The 16,039-nt window shown below is 40.8% G+C and overlaps 1 protein-coding gene across 1 annotated transcript in view; it reads right to left on the bottom strand.

Annotated features, from left to right (window-relative positions):
- The window catches only part of MRPS27 (mitochondrial ribosomal protein S27), a 63,167-nt gene that overhangs the window by 34,879 nt on the left and 12,249 nt on the right, over window positions 1-16,039 (bottom strand). The window contains exons 3-4 of the mRNA XM_074952760.1: window positions 12,369-12,439; window positions 9,778-9,836 (exon numbers count right to left, since the gene is read on the bottom strand). Of these exons, the coding sequence (XP_074808861.1) occupies window positions 9,778-9,836; window positions 12,369-12,439 (130 nt within the window). The remainder of the gene's footprint in view (window positions 1-9,777; window positions 9,837-12,368; window positions 12,440-16,039) is intronic.

Genomic DNA, 16,039 nt, shown 5'->3' with positions numbered 1-16,039 from the left:
GGAGTGGGGGTGGCTTTGTGTGTGTTTTGTGCTCACCTGAGGCTGCTCTGCCTTATACTGGCTGCCTATAGTCCTCCGAGGGTGTTATGGCAGCAGATAATCATTTCAATGGTAGCTGGATAGGGCTTAAGTCTCAAATATATTTTGCCCGTTGTTAGATGTCTGATTTGGCTTCTGGACACATCTCTGTCTCTTAAAAATGTTTTTCTGAATCTCATGTCTTGCTCATTTATATTCATCTGAACTACTAGCTCTCTACGTTTTTTGGCTGCAACTTTATTTTGGCTGTGGCTCATCTCTTAAAATTTCTAAAATATAATTCACAGTCTGTCTCCAGTAGGGCTTTTGGCTGTTATGGGTCCAGGCTCTGAAATAACCTTCAGACTGATATTGAATGCACTCCAGTTTAACTTTGGGAAAAGAGCCAAATCCTGAGACTTGCTGCAGCAACTCATAGACTTAAAAGCCAAAAGGTACCATTGTGATCATCTAGTCTGCCCTCCTGTGTAACACAGGATACAAAACTTCCCCAAAATAAGTCCCATAGCAGATCTTTCAGAAAAGCATCCCATCTGCATTTTAAAACGGTCAGTGATGGAGAATCCACCACCACCCTTGGCAAATTATTCCGTAATGGGTTGTCCACCCAAGGCAGAGCTGGTTAGAAGAGGCCAATTAACTTTATAGGCTGCACCTGGAGGAAAGCTGGGGCCTGATCAGGCACAAGGGCTTAGGAAGCCTAGCTGGGATAAGCTTATAAAGAGAGGAAACTGGTAGTAAGAGAAGGCTGCAAGAAGGAGCTCTGTAGTCACTCCTTAGAGAAAAAGGAAGGCAGCTAGATACAAGGAAGAGGTCTAGGACAGTAAGCCCTAGGATCCTTTCTTTGATAATAGACACTGGCAAGAGCCTGGGGGGGGGAAGTAGCCACATGGAGAAGAGGAAGCCCCAGTGGTAACCTAAAGGTTACCCAGAAGATAGGGAAGAAAGGTAGGAAAAGGCCCAGGAAAACAGCAACAAGGTCAGAACTTGCACAGACCTTAGTTGCTAGGCAGAGTCCCTAGGCTGGAACTCAGAGTAGTGGGCAAGCCCAGGTTCCCCTACTGGCCACTGGGCAAGCGGCACAGACTGGGCAGTGGATAGGAAGACTGGGACTTTCCTACCCTGGAATGGAAGGTCTAGAGTGACCTGGCCAGAGGGCTATTACCGAGAGGGAGCAACTGAGTCCAGAGTGAGAGGCTGAGTATGGGGCAAGCAAGTGAAGGAGGGGGGCATCAGACTCCTGAAGAACTAAGGAGGCGCGCCTCAATGGTGAGTGAACCTGTTATATATTTCAATGGTTAATTACCCTAACTGTCAAAACTGTGTGCCCATTTCAAGTCTGAATTCATCTAGTTTCAACTTCCAGCCATTGAATCATGTTATACCTTTCTTTGCTAGACTGAAGAACCCATTAATAAATATTTGTTCCCCATGTAGGACTTATAGACTGTAATCAAGTCACCCCTTAACCTTATATTTGTTAGACTCTAGGAGCTAAATCTATTTATCTTATCACTGTATGGCATGTTTTTTAATCATTATTGCGGCTGTTCTCTGAAGCCTCTCCAATTTATCAACATGCTTTTTAAATTATCAACAGCAGAACTGGGCACAGTATTGCAGCAGTGCCAAATACAGAGGTAAAATAACCTCCCTCTTCCTACTCAAGGGTCTCCTGTTCATGAATCCTAGGATCACATTTTGGCCACAGTGTCACAAGGGGCTCATGTTCAACTGATTATCCAACATGAGCCCCAAATCTTTTTTCAGTCACTGCTTCCCAGGATAGAGTCCCCCATCCTGTAAGTATGGCCTACACTCTTTGTTCCTAGTTGTATACATTTACCCAGTTTATCAAGTGATCCAGATCGCTCAGAATCAATGACCTGTCCTCTTCATTATTTACCACTTTCCCAATTTTGGGGTCATCTACAAACTTTATCATGATTTTATGTGTTCTTCCAATTCACTGATGATAATGTTAAACAGCATAAAGCCAAGAACTGGGACCCTTTGGGAAACACACCCACTCTGTGTTGATTCCCTGTTTAGTTACATAATCTAACAGTTAGGCAATCTCTAATCCATTTAATATGTGCCATGTTAATCTTATTCCAGGATTTTTTAAAATCAAAATGTCATGTTGTATGAAGTCAAACACCTTACATAAGTCCAAGTTTATTTCATCAACACTATTACCTTTATCAACCAAACTTCTAATCTCATTTAAAAAAAAAAAAAGCAAGCTAGTTTGACAGGATCTATTTTCCATAAACACATGTTGATTTGCATTAATTATATTACCCTCTGTTAATTCTTTATTAATATAGTCCTGTATCAACTGCTTCGTTATCTTGCCCAAAATTGATGTCAGACTGACAAGCCTATAATTACCTGGGTCAGCCTATTTACCTTTTCCCTAAATGATTCAAGATTTATTGACAATCAACATTAGATATCCAGCAATCTCCTCAGCCACTCTTTAAAAACTCTTGGATTCAAGTTCTCTGGACGTGTTGATTTTAAAAATATCTAACTTTAGTAGCTACTATTTACCATCCTCTAGAGACAATAGTGAAAGGGAAAGAGTGTTATCACTGAGACTATTTCATCTGCTTTCCCCCCAAATATAGAACAAACATTTATTGAACACTTCTGCCTTTTCTGTAATGTTAGTGATAATTCTATTATTTGCATCTAGTAATTTATCAATACCATTGTCAGGATTATTTTTGTTTCTAATTTTTTAAAATATGCCTCTTACAGTCCTTAACTCTGCTGGCCATAGACTTCTTGTGTCCCTTTACTTCCCTTATCAATTTTCTACAACCCCTAATTTCTAATCTATGTTCATTACTATCAACTTCCCCTTTTCTTCCATTTGTTTTTATTTATTTTTACAGCTGCTTTCACTTCCCCTCTAAATCAAGCCTATTTTTTAATTAGTATGGCCTTCTTCCTTGATTTGTGGCTTTTGAGACATCTAGTAAGGGGTTCTTAAAGGAGTCCCAATTATCATTCACATTTTTCTGATTAAATTCTTCCTTCCAGCTGATCTGGGTCAATTTTGAAACTGGCCCTATTAAAGTATCAAGGATATATATTCATCTGGACTAGATTCTGCTTGCACAATGTAAATGTGATTGTCATGATTACTTATACCTGAGCTACCATTAATTTTTAGTTCTGTGTTCAGTTCCTCTATCAGTTAGGACAAGGTCTAATATAGAATTCTCTGGGTTGGCTGCACCACTTTTTGAATTAGGAAATTGTCACCTAAAATGGTTAGTAATTCCCAGTGACTTCCACAGGCATCAGAAGTGATCAGCACATCTCAAGATTTGACTGTAAAATGCCTCTTACGTTACATTTCAACCTGTTACTGATTTAATCTACTATACAAAATGTTTTGGGATGCTGGCAGGAAAAAGATGTTTTATTTTTCGCAAGTATGGCAACAAATAGCTATCTGAGTATGTGACAAGAAAATGTACCTAACCTATTCTATATTGAGTATTTCCCCTCTGGTATAAAAACAGCCTTTTTTCTCAGTCACTCTGATTCAAGACACGTAAAGCCAGATCCATAGTTGGTGTAATCGGGCATTGCTCATTTAATTTCAATGGAGCTATGCCAATTTACACTGAGGATCTGGTCCTTAATTTTCAACTCACTCTTCCGTCCCTCATTGGGAGTGACAATATTTACCTAATGCTCCCCGTTACCCAGTATTAGCATGAGGTGAAATCTTAGCCTTACTGAAGTCAATGGCAGTATGGTCATTAACTTCAACAGGGCAAGGATTTCACCGCTACTTTTTGGCTAGATTTCTCATGTGGCTGAACAGCTCTGAAGTCTGAGAAATGACAGCTTAATAAAAGGAAAGAATCTTACCTTGTTAATTGAGCAAAATGATGCCTCCCCAGAAAAGGGTTTTTCCACCTGAAGTTTGCATGAGTTCTCCTACACACACACACACACACAGTTTTAACCATTTGCAGGTCTTCAACAGTTAACTTCAAAACTTGACTTCCTAAAAAGCAATTAGTCTACCTTTTTTGGACATTGTATGTGTAATCTAGAAACTCCAAATTCAGTACATTCTCCAGGTCTGAGGGAGAACTAATGTACAGGGCTAGACTGAGTTGATCAGATAATTGAAAAACTATGTCTTAGAGGAAAAGACAACTTTTGAATGCTGTGAAAGACTCTTCTGTGAGGGGGTCTTGCACCTCTTACTTATGCAAACAGCTCCAGTGATTTAAGTGCAGCTACTCAAGTGAATAGGGGTTGCAGCATTCGGTTCTTACTGAGCACTGAAGATTGTGAGATTTGTAGACACTTTGCCTGAAGTGCTCAGGGGCCTGAAGGTTAGAGACTGGTTACCAGTCCACAATGATTCCTGCAGAGTTTATGAACTCAGGAATGCAATGTACAAACTCTGAAAGACCAGGTTGGGACCAGGGCTCCTACGATGTTGCTATGACCCAGATTGGAATCTATGGGAGGTGTGGTTTCATGGCACCTCAAGGAAGAATTAAGCATCTGTCATAAATATAAAGGGAAGGCTAAACCCCTTTAAAATCCCTCCTGGCCAGAGGAAATCTCCTCTCACCTGTAAAGGGTTAAGAAGCTAAAGGTAACCTCGCTGGCACCTGACCAAAATGACCAATGAGGAGACAAGATACTTTCAAAAGCTGGGAGGAGGGAGAGAAACAAAGGGTATGTGTGTCTGTCTATATTTTGTCTTTGCCGGGGATAGACTAGGAATGAAGCCTTAGAACTTTTAGTAAGTAATCTAGCTAGGTACATGTTAGATTATGATTTCTTTAAATGGCTGAGAAAAGAATTGTGCTGAATAGAATAACTATTTCTGTCTGTGTATCTTTTTTGTAACTTAAGGTTTTTGCCTAGAGGGGTTCTCTATGTTTTGAATCTAATTACCCTGTAAGGTATCTACCATCCTGACTTTACAGGGGGGATTTTTTTTTTTATTTCTATTTACTTCTATTTCTATTAAAAGTCTTTTTGTAAGAAAACTGAATGCTTTTTCATTGTTCTCAGATCCAAGGGTTTGGGTCTGTGGTCACCTATGCAAATTGGTGAGGCTTTTTATCCAACATTTCCCTGGAAAGGGGGGGTGCAAGTGTTGGGAGGATTGTTCATTGTTCTTAAGATCCAAGGGTCTGGGTCTGTAGTCACCTAGGCAAATTGGTGAGGCTTTTTACCAAACCTTGTCCAGGAAGTGGGGTGCAAGGTTTTGGGAAGTATTTTGGGGGGAAAGACGTGTCCAAACAGCTCTTCCCCAGTAACCAGTATTTGTTTGGTGGTGGTAGCGGCCAATCCAAGGACAAAAGGGTGGAATATTTTGTACCTTGGGGAAGTTTTGACCTAAGCTGGTAAAGATAAGCTTAGGAGGTTTTTCATGCAGGTCCCCACATCTGTAACCTAGAGTTCAGAGTGGGGGAGGAACCTTGACAGCATCTCACAAGACCAGGCCCCTAGTTTGCATGGTAATATGTTACAATATATTATGAAATACCAGTATGTGCATACACTACAAAGAAAGGAAGTGAAACTATAATAGTAGTGCAAAAATAATACACCTAGACAAAGGTGCAGGAGCAATTTCTATTTAATGCATTGTGATCATTTTATTAAGTAACATTCTGGGATGATGTGTGGCTTCAAATGCTTGACTTGCAGAAAAGTATCTAACCTAATCTGTGGCAGCAAATAGAGGCATGCATGCGTACATGCTCACTTCAGATGAAACTTGTTTTGTAACATGGAATATTAGATCAGATCGATACTTTGGCACTGTGAGGAACAAAGTTAATTTCATGCATCTATAGACTTTTGTGGTCCTGAAATGGTTTGAGAGCTGAAAATATTTAAAAAAAAAAAAAAATGTAATTAGCTACCAGCAGAGCTATAAGAATAGAATACATAAAAAGCTCTCTAGCTCGATATTGCATTATTTTGCAATTATAATCATACTGATTTTTTTCTTAAATCTTGTAATATAGTCAAATCTATGGAAGTGCCTTCATTTTTCAAAGGACAAAGTTTCATATCCCCACCCTGATATCAGACCAGCAGGGCTAATACACCACTCCACAGAAATTGTGTGCTTACACAGTATATTCAGGTTCCTGCTGCTTTGAGTCTGGCATATATCGGATCAACACTGTTGTTAAAGCTGACTCATCTACAGTAGATGTAGCATGCTGGATTGGTACCTTTTTAATAGATCACATTTTCACCCTCAACATTATGGTTGTGTGCTTAATACCCCAACAAAACGCCTGTAAAGGGGTCTCCATGTAAAAATTCCATGTTACTGCTATGATACACTAAGGGTCATTCTCTGCTAGCATAAAGCCTTAAATCCATGAAGTTATGACAGCAAAAAATTCAGCCCCAATATACTAATATTTATATCATCTGAGAACATGAGTCATGAACTGAGGAAAAGTGACATTTCAGTAAGACAGGACAAAGTGGGGCAAACCGTCTGCCTTTGATGCAGACAAAGTGTTTTGAATTCTGATTAGAACTCATGTTGGGATGCTAGGAGACAAAAGGATTTTAAGTCAGATGGTAACAAGAAAAAAGGTATTGAAAAGAGAACAAAAACAAGAGTATTGCAAGCAGCTGACATCATGCTTAGAAATGGGATTTCTTGTTGTTGACGTTCCCCACCATGCAGCAACGTCTTTTCCGCACAGCTATACTTAAGAGCGCAGGATATTGTGGTATGGCTAGAGACCCACAGTTCTAAAGCAGATAAAGTTACGTAGGCTTAAATACATTAAGCATATTGTATTACAATTCACAAAATATATTAAGCAATGCTCTGGAATGCCCCTGTATTTACTGAATGTGCACTGTTTTGGCAATGTACAAAAAGTCCCTGTCTATGCAGTTTACAATTTAAAGGTCTAGTACTCCCATATACGGGAATAACCACAGAATGGGAGTGAAAATTCTGTATATTTCCTTCAGATTCTTGCTCCAAAGACCTCTGCCCCCCTGCAAAAGGGACAGGGCTCCACATCCTAAACATGCAGCCCCTTTGCAATCAAGGTCGGTCTTAGCGGATCTATGCAGTGGCCAAGGGCATCTGAACTGCTGTTTGCCACTGCAGGAGCGATGCTCCCTGGGCCCTCAAGTTTCCCTTCATGAGGGCAGTGTTCTGCAGCATGGAAGAGGAAGTGTTAATTACTGCAGACTCCATTGCTGTAATTTATTCTGCTGTGCCACTGGGATTTTTTGGGTGGGAGGTAGGAAAATCCAATGGAGACCAGGTTGGTGCCCCAGGCCCTTCACACTCCAGAGCCTCTGATGCGGTTGAGGGAGAGAAGGGGGGCACTGAGGAGGCTCTCCTCCCTTCTGTGTCCCCAAGGCCACTTCCACAAATGCAGCCTTCCTTTATGTACATATAGGAAGGCGAGCATGGGAGAATAATTTAAGCATAGGCAGTAAAACCAAGCACAACCACATATAAATGGTTCACCCTCTATCTAAAGTAAGCTGTATATGTAACATCACGAGTGAGGGATGGTATAAATCTACAGCAAATACACAGTGGGTTATTGATGAAAGGTCATGCAGAAGAAATACAGAGGAAGGAGGTTCCTTGTTTGCCAAAAAAAGGAAAAGAATTCCAAGCATAGGAAATGGAACAGAAGATGGTGCAAAGATTAGTATGGTAAGGTGATGAAGGGTCCGTAGGAGGTGGAAAAAGTAGAAAATGAGAACTGGAATATAGGAATTGTACCTGAGGGTCATTTTGCATTTTTATTTCAAAGCTGCTCAGCTCCCTTTTTGAGAGTTAAAATATTAGTCATCAAAATTCTGGCTCAAGTATTGTCAGCCTGGATGTATTTTATTTCCCCCCCAAAACATTGAGAGAATAATAATAGTAAATCATGTTTTGAAGTACCACAAAAATGTTGAATTAGCATGGTTAAATGTTGGCATTAAACCTAAACACAGTCTCCCTTGTTCTAGTTCCTTGATTCTCGTTTTCCCTTGTTGTGCTGCTTTTTAAACCTTTTTTTTTTTGACAACGTGGTGTGTCCTGCCCCCTCCAGTTCTTACCATTCCACCGTATGACTCCCGTTTTCCATCTCCCTCCACACACACACACTTGTCCCCCTGATACATGCCACATCTATCCTCATGATTCAACACACTCCCTTATATTAGGACTCCTAATTCGCGCACAATGCAATTTTGTGCACAAATCCGCTAACTACACACAAATTTCTTCAAAGACCGAGCATTGAGTCTTACTGAATGCAATACCAACTCTAATAAGTTAAGGTTTAGTTATTAATGAGCCATGTTCTAACATCTCTGCATGTGAGATTTGCTGTGGATAAGCAGTATGGTCTTTGTACCATTAACCCATGAGTCAAAGTATAATATGGTCCTTTCCACAGAATGAGTTTGACAGCCCTGTGTTGGGGGATATCAGCCATCCCTTTGGAAGTTCCACCTCCTCCTGGAAGTGGGTGCAGGGCAAGTGCCATAGGAAGTGGCACTCCGTGGAAAAGGTTCCCCATTACTGATACAGGTTTAGACTCTAGTTAGTAAAAGGAAGAGAGCTGTATGGTGGGTGGTTTGGGAGCCCTCTGTTTACTTGCATTCATCCAGTTACACAAACAGGTTAGTTATAATGAAATTTACAAGCCATTTGCTCATAAATGGGACCAATTCTGTAAACTTTACACAGCACCAAAGAAAAATATTTTCCATTCCTTCCCTTTTTAAACATTTCCACTAATATTTAAACAAAAGGAAAATTAAATGCACAGAGCTATTTTACAACATTAAGGATGTGACTACCCAAAAAGAGAGTGCGCTAGTTAAAGTTGCTATTCCTTCTTTAACTCCCCTGCTCCCTATATGCCTGATGGCACTGGCTGGCTGAACACTGCAATGTGCACGTGCTCTCTAACAACCTCCCAGCTGCAAAGAGATCTCTTTATAAACGTGTCCTTCATGTGAACTTTAGCCTAAGTGAGAAATGTGCAGAACAATAAAGCAGATCCCACCAATACTATTTCTCTAGTTTCCTCAAGCTAGTGCATTTATTTTAATTTAAAAGGGAAAATGAGGTTATAATTGAGTTTTATTTACAATTTCACATGGATTACAGACTTCTCTTTACTGTTGGGCTTCTTGCTTATTAATGCATTTTGAGAACAAATCACGTGACAAAACAATACATTTCTATTATCATCTTAAAAAGGTTAATCATACTAAAGTCTAAAATAGTGATAACCAGCCAAACTGTATACGCAAATAACTACATCCCAGTTTATTAGCTATGGGAAATCTATCATTTTTTCAAATAAGTAGCAAATAGCTGTAACTGTTGTTCTGGACTGCTGATCTCTTCTTTAGAATGTAATCTGAAGAGAGGCTTTTGTTTTTTTTTAAATGCAGGATCCTAGTTAGACCTGGGTGAGTAACAGCAGAAAATATTTATGAACGAAGTCCTCCCAATCTATTCTCTCTCCCTTGCTATGGAAGCCACTGCCAGAGGATAGGAAATAGGGTATCCATACTAGCACCAAGAATATCAAAATGTCCCTCAACTAAGTTATAAGAACAACAGATACATGCTTTAAAACACAGAAATCCAAGTCAATGAGTGGGAAAGTGTCATTCCTATAAAGGGAAGGGCTTTGATTTAAAGATCAGGTTGGGCAAAAAGATGCTTACTTGTAAAGGTAATACTCAGCTTGATCCACCTCTTCTCGTGAAGAAATGTTGTCAATAAACTGATTTTAAAATAAAAAAAAATTCTTTAGTGTACAGCAGTCACAATGCATATTAGAACATTAAGACATTTGTTTTGGTTCACATTTAAGTGTCTAGCCACAAAAAAAATAATCTTCACTTTGTTTAGTAACTGACTTCACTTTTGCAGTGTTTTCTTAAATGCAAACAAAAATATACAGCATCTCTTGATGTTTTAACCTTAAGAGTCACTGATTGTCTCCATCTACATCTCGTACAGTCCAGAAAGACTGAGACTGGTGTGATGGTTAAGGCCCTGGACCAGAAATTAGGAGACCTAGATTCCATTCCTGGTTCCATCCTCGGACTTTGGCCAAGTCCCTTAATCTCTCTGTGCTTCCATTCCCTATCTTTAAAAATCATCCTTTTCTTCCACTTTGTCTTCTCCATTTATATTGCAAGATCTTACTCTATCTATATACACTGCCAAAAACAACAGGGACTAGACTTAGCTAGTCTCTAGGCATTAATAGTAAAAAGAAAATGGGAGTGAGAGGGCCCAATTCTGCTCTTATTTACACCAGTGTAACACCATGAAGCTATGCTGACCTATGCCAATGGAAAACTCTCTTTAGCGTTTTTAGACAATCTTACAAAAAATTCCTAAAATTAAATTCAGACAACTGGAGCAGAGAACAGGAGGAGTTGTGGGAAGCTGTCACACTGAGTGGTCTCAGTGCGATACACAATTTTCCAGCCTTTCTGAATTCACAGAATCAAAAATTGACAAACGCTGTTTTTATTTCCCAACATCCAATAATGACCTCAGAACTTATCTGCTTCTCGCAAGTTTGATATTGGGTCAGAGTACAGCTCAACCCAAAAAAAGGCAAAGCTGTCTGATCCAAAGGCCACTCAAGTCAATGGGAGTCTTTTCACTGACTTCTTCAATAGGCTTTGGATCAAGACCATACTATGCTGCAAAACTGTTCACAGGTTCTCCCAGTGGAAGCACCTAAAAGCAAGAGGACTACCAGAACTGAGGCCACAAAGTGTTCAGTAACTGCATGAAGTGTTTTTCTGAATTGTACGAAAACCCCCACTGGTGATTCCAGTGATCGCTAATGGGTGAGACTAGTACTGCTGAGTTTCCAATATAGCCAGTCAGCCTTTTTCTTTCTGACCTAGTTCTGTGCTTTGAAATTCTTTTAAAAGCAAGTGTCATATGGGCTACATTTACTAGCAAAGTCTAGAAAAACCATCACAATCTCTTTAATAAAGAGAATTTAACACATCTCCCTCCTCCACCCCCAAAATAAATGTATGGAGAGTATGGCAGAGGGTAAGATTTACAAGATTTAAGAATCGCTTATTGGCTTAATATAACCCAAGCCAACTTGCTGGTGGAGTCTGCTGCAGGTGGAAGACAATACTGCAGTGGTAGAAAGTGGCCACAACCCCCACTCTAGTGAGGGCCTTGAAGTGGAAGAGGGAGCATACATGGCAAGGCAATACATTAAGTGCATTTCCTGTAGATACCTATGCAGAAGGGGTTCCTATAGAGCATTGGCTCTAAACAAAGGATACATATATCTCTGGCAGGTATGCAGAAGTCTTCCAGGGGGTACTTCAAATCATCTAGATATGTGCCTAGTTTTAAAACAGGCTACATAAAAAGCACTAGCGAACTCAGTACAAACTAAAATTTCATACAGACAATGACTTGTTTATACTGCTCTATATATTATACACTAAAATGTAAGTACCATACAATATTTATACTCCAATTGATTTTATAATTATATGGTAAAAATGAGAGAGCTTAAAAAAATACAGAAGTATTTGCTTACAAGTCATTTAAGTGAGGTGAAACTTGGGGGTACACAAGACAAATCAGACTCCTGAAAGACTAGAGTGGGGGTTGTGGCCACTTTCTACTACTGCAGTATTGTCTTCCACCTGCAGCAGACTCCATCAGCAAGTTGGCTTGTGTTATATTAAGCCAATAAGCGATTCTTAAATCTTGTAAATCTTACCCTCTGCCATACTCTAGTCATACAGTAGTCTGGAAAGGTTGAGAGCCACTGCTATGGAGCACTTGTTGGATTTTAAAGCTGTTCCTGTCGCAGACAGAAATCACAAAAGGGCAGGCAACAGCAGCTTTGCCGGCACTCCACTAGGATGGGTCTTCTCACCTCTGGTGCACGGGGCCAGGCTGGCACAGGGGATTGTAAGTTACACCCTTCTGTGCCAGTTTCAGAGACTCTGATCCAATATATTGATCTGTATTGTGGGAGTATCTGGGGACCCCAATAACCTTGTGTTAGGTACTGTACAAACACAATAAAAAGACAGTTTCTGCCCTGAAAAGCTTACAATCCAAGTACAATAAATAGTTAAAGCAGGTGGATAGAGCAAACAGTTTTACAGAGCTAAGGCTTCAATTTAGCAATATAAGAAGATGTTTACAACTTGAATTCTCAGCACAAATAATTATCCCTTAGGATTTCACTTGATTTCTTAAGTATTCTCAGGTCACTCCCATCTTTGTTAATAGTGGAGTTTTTTCTTACCCGTGATATTGTCAAAGAGCTGACAGGAAGCTTTCTTTCATAGGTTCTGTCCATTAATGTGGCCAATTCAGCTGTAGAAACATACAAAAAATTATTTTCCACTAGTTAAAGTTAGTGAGAGAAACTGACAGCAAAAGATTAAGTCTTCTGCAAACTGGAACAGGGCATGCAGTAATGAAATTAAACACCAGTTCTTAGCAATGTATTTTATTTTCATTTGAAGTTAGAACAAAATCCATGGAGGATTTTTCAAAATGTTTAATACTGGGGAAAAACTTAAAGCATTCGGTGAAATTAATAAGTGCCTAAACAAGCTGGACAGATGCCTTGAAAGTTCACTGTTGGTTTCAAGTCTGGTGTTTACTGGACAGCGCATCTGTTTTGTTTTTTCTTATTTTATTATAAAATAAGTCCAACAATCAGCAACTCCTAGAAGCAAAAAGAAGATAAACACCAAGTCAAATGTAAACTGGGCTATATGTCAGTATCTTATTACCCTCCCAGTAGCTCAACATGGTAATTTTTTTTTTAAACTGTCTGCACAGTGGTTTTAAACTTTGGGGCGAAATACTGAATCAGATAAATCTAAGTTGGTATCTTTTTGCATTTTTCTTGAACAACAATGTCTTGGGAAAAGCTCTATTGCAGCATCTCAGATATGCCCCAAGGGTATCCCGTCCATGATACTAAGAGACAGATTCACTGTCTTTCTATTCTCTTGTGTATCAGCTCCATTGCAAAGTCAGGGATACCAAATGCCTCCATGGTTCTGGCAGCAGCCCCAGGAGTACTTTCCCTGTCTCACAGGTCTGGTGACTCGCAAATACTCTCCTCCAGCCCCCTTTCCAAACAGCTCTACTCACTGACCCCTTTGCAACTCACTTGGGGCCTGATCCAAAGCCTACTGAGCAATCAATGAGTCTTTCTACTGATATCAACAGGCTTTTGATCAGGCTCTTGCAGTGCAACGAAGAGAAGGAATGTGTTGATTATTTTAACATTTGTTTTCCACCTGTCATTGTAATACGCAACGGCCACAATTTCTTTCCAGCACAAAGGACGTTAAGCTCTATACCTCAGCAGAGCAGGAGGGGAGGTGGACCATAGCCAGGAAAGGGGGGAAGAATGGCTCCACTACACCTGATTCTCCAATGGTGTAAGTAAAGTCTTTGAGGGCCCTGCCACCAGAGACATAACTTATTCTGTACCTGTGCAGTCTCCATTTACCCGAGGCAGCTCTGAATTACAGAGCTGCAGCTGGCTTCCTGTAGACCAGCCGTTCCACCTGAGTTCAAGCTCTTACAACTGGATTTTTAAAGGTATTTAGATGCCTGATGATGCAGATAGGTTCCTAGGCATCTAGTGGGATTTTCAGAAATGCCAATCTGCATCTTTAGAAATCTAAATACCTTTGAAAATCTAGCTCATTTACAAGTGTGGATAGGATCTTTTGCCAAATTTTCAAAAAAGGATGGCTAAAGCTACACACCTAAATCTGTATTCTGGCATATAAGTAAGCAGCTTGACTTCCCAGATGCTAAGAAGGTGCAGCTCCCACAGACTGTTCAGCATCTCTGAAAAAGGCCACTTATTTTGGTACTTTAGGTGTCTAAACACAAGATATCTAAGTAGGAAAATGTAGGCCTTTCACCTCAAGACCATGTCTGAATTACCATACTCAGTGAAAAGAAAAGGAGTACTTGTGGCACCTTAGAGACTAACCAATTTATTTGAGCATGAGCTTTTGTGAGCTACAGCTCACTTCATCGGATGCATACTGTGGAAACTGCAGAAGACATTATATACACAGAGACCATGAAACAATACCTCCTCCCACCCCACTCTCCTGCTGGTAATAGCTTATCTAAAGTGATCATCAAGTTGGGCTATTTCCAGCCCAACTTGGGGGGTAGGAAAAAACAAGGGGAAATAGGCTACCTTGCATAATGACTTAGCCACTCCCAGTCTCTATTTAAGCCTAAATTAATAGTATCCAATTTGCAAATTAATTCCAATTCAGCAGTTTCTCGCTGGAGTCTGGATTTGAAGTTTTTTTTGTTGTAAGATAGCGACCTTCATGTCTGTGATTGCGTGACCAGTGACTGAGTAACAAGAAGGGTTTCTTCAGGTATGTTGGCAACAAGAAGAAAGCCAAGGAAAGTGTGGGCCCCTTACTGAATGAGGGAGGCAACCTAGTGACAGAGGATGTGGAAAAAGCTAATGTACTCAATGCTTTTTTTGCCTCTGTTTTCACTAACAAGGTCAGCTCCCAGACTGCTGCGCTGGGCATCACAGAATGGGGATGAGATGGCCAGCCCTCTGTGGAGATAGAGGTGGTTAGGGACTATTTAGAAAAGCTGGACGTGCACAAGTCCATGGGGCCGGACGAGTTACATCCGAGAGTGCTGAAGGAATTGGCGGCTGTGATTGCAGAGCCCTTGGCCATTATCTTTGAAAACTCGTGGCGAACGGGGGAAGTCCCGGATGACTGGAAAAAGGCTAATGTAGTGCCAATCTTTAAAAAAGGGAAGAAGGAGGATCCTGGGAACTACAGGCCAGTCAGCCTCACCTCAGTCCCTGGAAAAATCATGGAGCAGGTCCTCAAAGAATCAATCCTGAAGCACTTACATGAGAGGAAAGTGATCAGGAACAGTCAGCATGGGTTCACCAAGGGAAGGTCATGCCTGACTAATCTAATCGCCTTTTATGATGAGATTACTGGTTCTGTGGATGAAGGGAAAGCAGTGGATGTATTGTTTCTTGACTTTAGCAAAGCTTTTGACACGGTCTCCCACAGTATTCTTGTCAGCAAGTTAAGGAAGTATGGGCTGGATGAATGCACTATAAGGTGGGTAGAAAGCTGGCTAGATTGTCGGGCTCAACGGGTAGTGATCAATGGCTCCATGTCTAGTTGGCAGCCGGTGTCAAGTGGTGTGCCCCAGGGGTCGGTCCTGGGGCCGGTTTTGTTCAATATCTTCATAAATGATCTGGAGGATGGTGTGGATTGCACTCTCAGCAAATTTGCGGATGATACTAAACTGGGAGGAGTGGTAGATACGCTGGAGGGGAGGGATAGGATACAGAAGGACCTAGACAAATTGGAGGATTGGGCCAAAAGAAATCTGATGAGGTTCAATAAGGATAAGTGCAGGGTCCTGCACTTAGGATGGAAGAATCCAATGCACCGCTACAGACTAGGGACCGAATGGCTAGGCAGCAGTTCTGCAGAAAAGGACCTAGGGGTGACAGTGGACGAGAAGCTGGATATGAGTCAACAGTGTGCCCTTGTTGCCAAGAAGGCCAATGGCATTTTGGGATGTATAAGTAGGGGCATAGCGAGCAGATCGAGGGACGTGATCGTTCCCCTCTATTCGACACTGGTGAGGCCTCATCTGGAGTACTGTGTCCAGTTTTGGGCCCCACACTACAAGAAGGATGTGGATAAATTGGAGAGAGTCCAGCGAAGGGCAACAAAAATGATTAGGGGTCTAGAGCACATGACTTATGAAGAGAGGCTGAGGGAGCTGGGATTGTTTAGTCTGCAGAAGAGAAGAATGAGGGGGGATTTGATAGCTGCTTTCAACTACCTGAAAGGGGGTTCCAAAGAGGATGGCTCTAGACTGTTCTCAATGGTAGCAGATGACAGAACGAGGAGTAATGGTCTCAAGTTG

The sequence above is a fragment of the Natator depressus genome, chromosome 5, assembly GCF_965152275.1.
Source record: "Natator depressus isolate rNatDep1 chromosome 5, rNatDep2.hap1, whole genome shotgun sequence".
NCBI classification, from domain to species: Eukaryota; Metazoa; Chordata; order Testudines; family Cheloniidae; genus Natator; species Natator depressus.
Note: the sequence above shows the minus strand (reverse complement) of the source record. Positions and strands in the feature narration are given on the sequence as shown.